General features: G+C 30.6%; 1 protein-coding gene across 1 annotated transcript in view; it reads left to right on the plus strand.

The window, feature by feature from the left end:
• The first annotated feature begins 567 nt into the window (after positions 1 to 567).
• Positions 568 to 2,320, plus strand: part of LOC115243506 (RNA-binding protein FUS-like) — a 9,413-nt gene continuing 7,660 nt past the window's right edge. The window contains exons 1-4 of the mRNA XM_029820585.1: positions 568 to 789; positions 1,130 to 1,318; positions 1,521 to 1,689; positions 1,941 to 2,058. Of these exons, the coding sequence (XP_029676445.1) occupies positions 608 to 789; positions 1,130 to 1,318; positions 1,521 to 1,689; positions 1,941 to 2,058 (658 nt within the window). The 5' untranslated portion in view covers positions 568 to 607. The remainder of the gene's footprint in view (positions 790 to 1,129; positions 1,319 to 1,520; positions 1,690 to 1,940; positions 2,059 to 2,320) is intronic.

A 2,320-nucleotide genomic window follows, 5' to 3' on the forward strand; every position in this document is an offset into this window, starting at 1 on the left:
ATTACTAATAAACTTAATATAATTTAAAAAAATAATAAACAAGATTTACAAGCAACTTGTCCTATTATCAAAATAATAAAAAGTAAAAATAGTAAAAATTTATACATTTGATTTTAGTGCAAATATTTTTTATAATACAAATTTAATGTAAACGTTTTGGCATATTGATTTTGACCATTCTCAGTGATAACAATTAAATCATGTATATCTTGTATATGATGTCACTCTTTGCTTGTCCCTATATAATTCCACTGAACGCATAACACTGTAAGAAGTCTCTTGAAATTAACCAGCAACGCAATTTCTATATTATAACGCATACAATATCTAGAATGTTATGTTAACATTTTAGATATCAGATTATATATATTGCATTATAAATTATTTATATACATTGTAGATATTGTGTGCATTATAATATAGATATATTATTACTATGCATTTTGTTAACACTTTTTCTGGGCAATGATAATCATAAAACGCGATTTTAAGAATTGCCTGATTAAAAGAAATATTTCGCGATTATAAATAATGTATTTTCTCGATAATGGCTTTATTATAAACTAAAATAAATTCTGTTGTCTTTTATAGGCCACCTGAACCAGGAATGTCTAGTGGAGGTGGGCCATTACCCCTAGGAATGGGTGGTCCTCCACGAGGTGGTAGCGGAAGAGGTGGTGGAAATAACAGTTTTCGTAGCAGAGGTAGGGGAGACTTTGGTAGAGATAATCGCGGTGGTAATAATTTCCGTGGGCGTGGCGGCATGGACAGAGGAAGAGGAGGTTCCAGGTATAGAGATTTTGCTTCAAATTAATTTAAGTTTTGATTATATTTATTTGTCATTAAAATTTTAATAATTAGATTAAATAATCTGTAAAAATATTTAATTATGCATTTCAACTTTACATGGAAAAGAATATTATTTTTAGAGCACAGTTGTAGACATTTAGTTTTATTAAATAAGTTCAAAAGTTTAATTTGAAATGTACAAATTAGAATTTTTTTTTTATTGAAATATGACAAATGAAGATTCTATTTACATAAAATTTAAATTAATACATTAAATTAAACGTTTACATATTAAAATTATTATATTATTAATTTAACTACAAAAAATATACTATTTCAGAGGATCGGGTAGGGGTGGACCAAGTCGTGGAGGCGGCTTTTCTGATCGTGGTAGAGGAATCGGTGGTGGACGCGGCGGCCCAACGAAACGGGGAGGAGGCCCACCTAGTTCCAGTGGACCCTCTAAAAGGCCACGTTTTGATCAACCTTCTTCACAGTCTTCCAATGGCTATGCTACTCAAGCATCCAGGTAAGGGACTAAAGAGAATTGTTATATATATATAAGATAATAAAAAAAAAAAAGAAAATAGAATTTTTATTATATGGTGGCTTATGCAAAATACATTTATACTTTTTGTATATAGAAAATATTAACAGAAAGTATTAACAATCTTTTTTTTTTTTTTTTTTTTTTTTTTTTTTTTTCTTTTTCTTTTTTGCTCAATAATCAGCCAAGGCGGTTATGGAGGTTCAAATAACGCTTACGGCGGTCAACAACAACCACAGCAACAGCAGTCGGTAGGATATGGCGGCGGCGGCGGCGGTTACGGATCACAAGGATATACACAATCCTATCAGGGCTACGAGAGTTACCAGCAACCAGATTATGCTCAAACAAGTGTAAGTAAACTTAAGATAATGCGCACAATAATATATTAATGATACTTGTAAAAGCTTTCAATTATTCAAGTCCCATTATATTTTCTTAGTAAAATGAAATATATATTTCTAAGTTTAATTCTTTCTTTCTTTCTTTTAAGTTTTAAATTTCTAATTTTATCAAAATGAATAGGATTTCTTACCATTATTAATTTAAAATCATTTATTGTATATTAAACAATCTGCAATTATTTTCTTCCTCTCGATTCCAGGGCTATCCATCGTCCGCACCGCCAGATAGTAGATACGGCGGATCGTCCTCAGTTCCTGTTGCAGGAGGATTCAGTACTAACGATCCCTACAGTTATGGCAAAGCTCCACCTAGTTCAGGTAAGCCTATCAAAAACTACAAAAGAACATTTGTGTGAGCGCGACATGTGTCATTACTTCATTTTTTACAATTCTTGCATATTTGTTTGTTGCTAATTTGGATTATAAAGAGTTTTAAATTGATTAAGTTTGACATATTTGTAACACATTGACTTATCCTGATAATCTTATATGAGTATGCAACATCAAAGTATAATCGAATATATCAAAATGTATCAATCTCATGAGATTGTCGTAAAAAGCGTTATTAATGTTATATATA

This window comes from Formica exsecta, unplaced genomic scaffold (assembly GCF_003651465.1).
Source record: "Formica exsecta isolate Colony F162 unplaced genomic scaffold, ASM365146v1 scaffold120, whole genome shotgun sequence".
Classification (NCBI taxonomy): Eukaryota; Metazoa; Arthropoda; class Insecta; order Hymenoptera; family Formicidae; genus Formica; species Formica exsecta.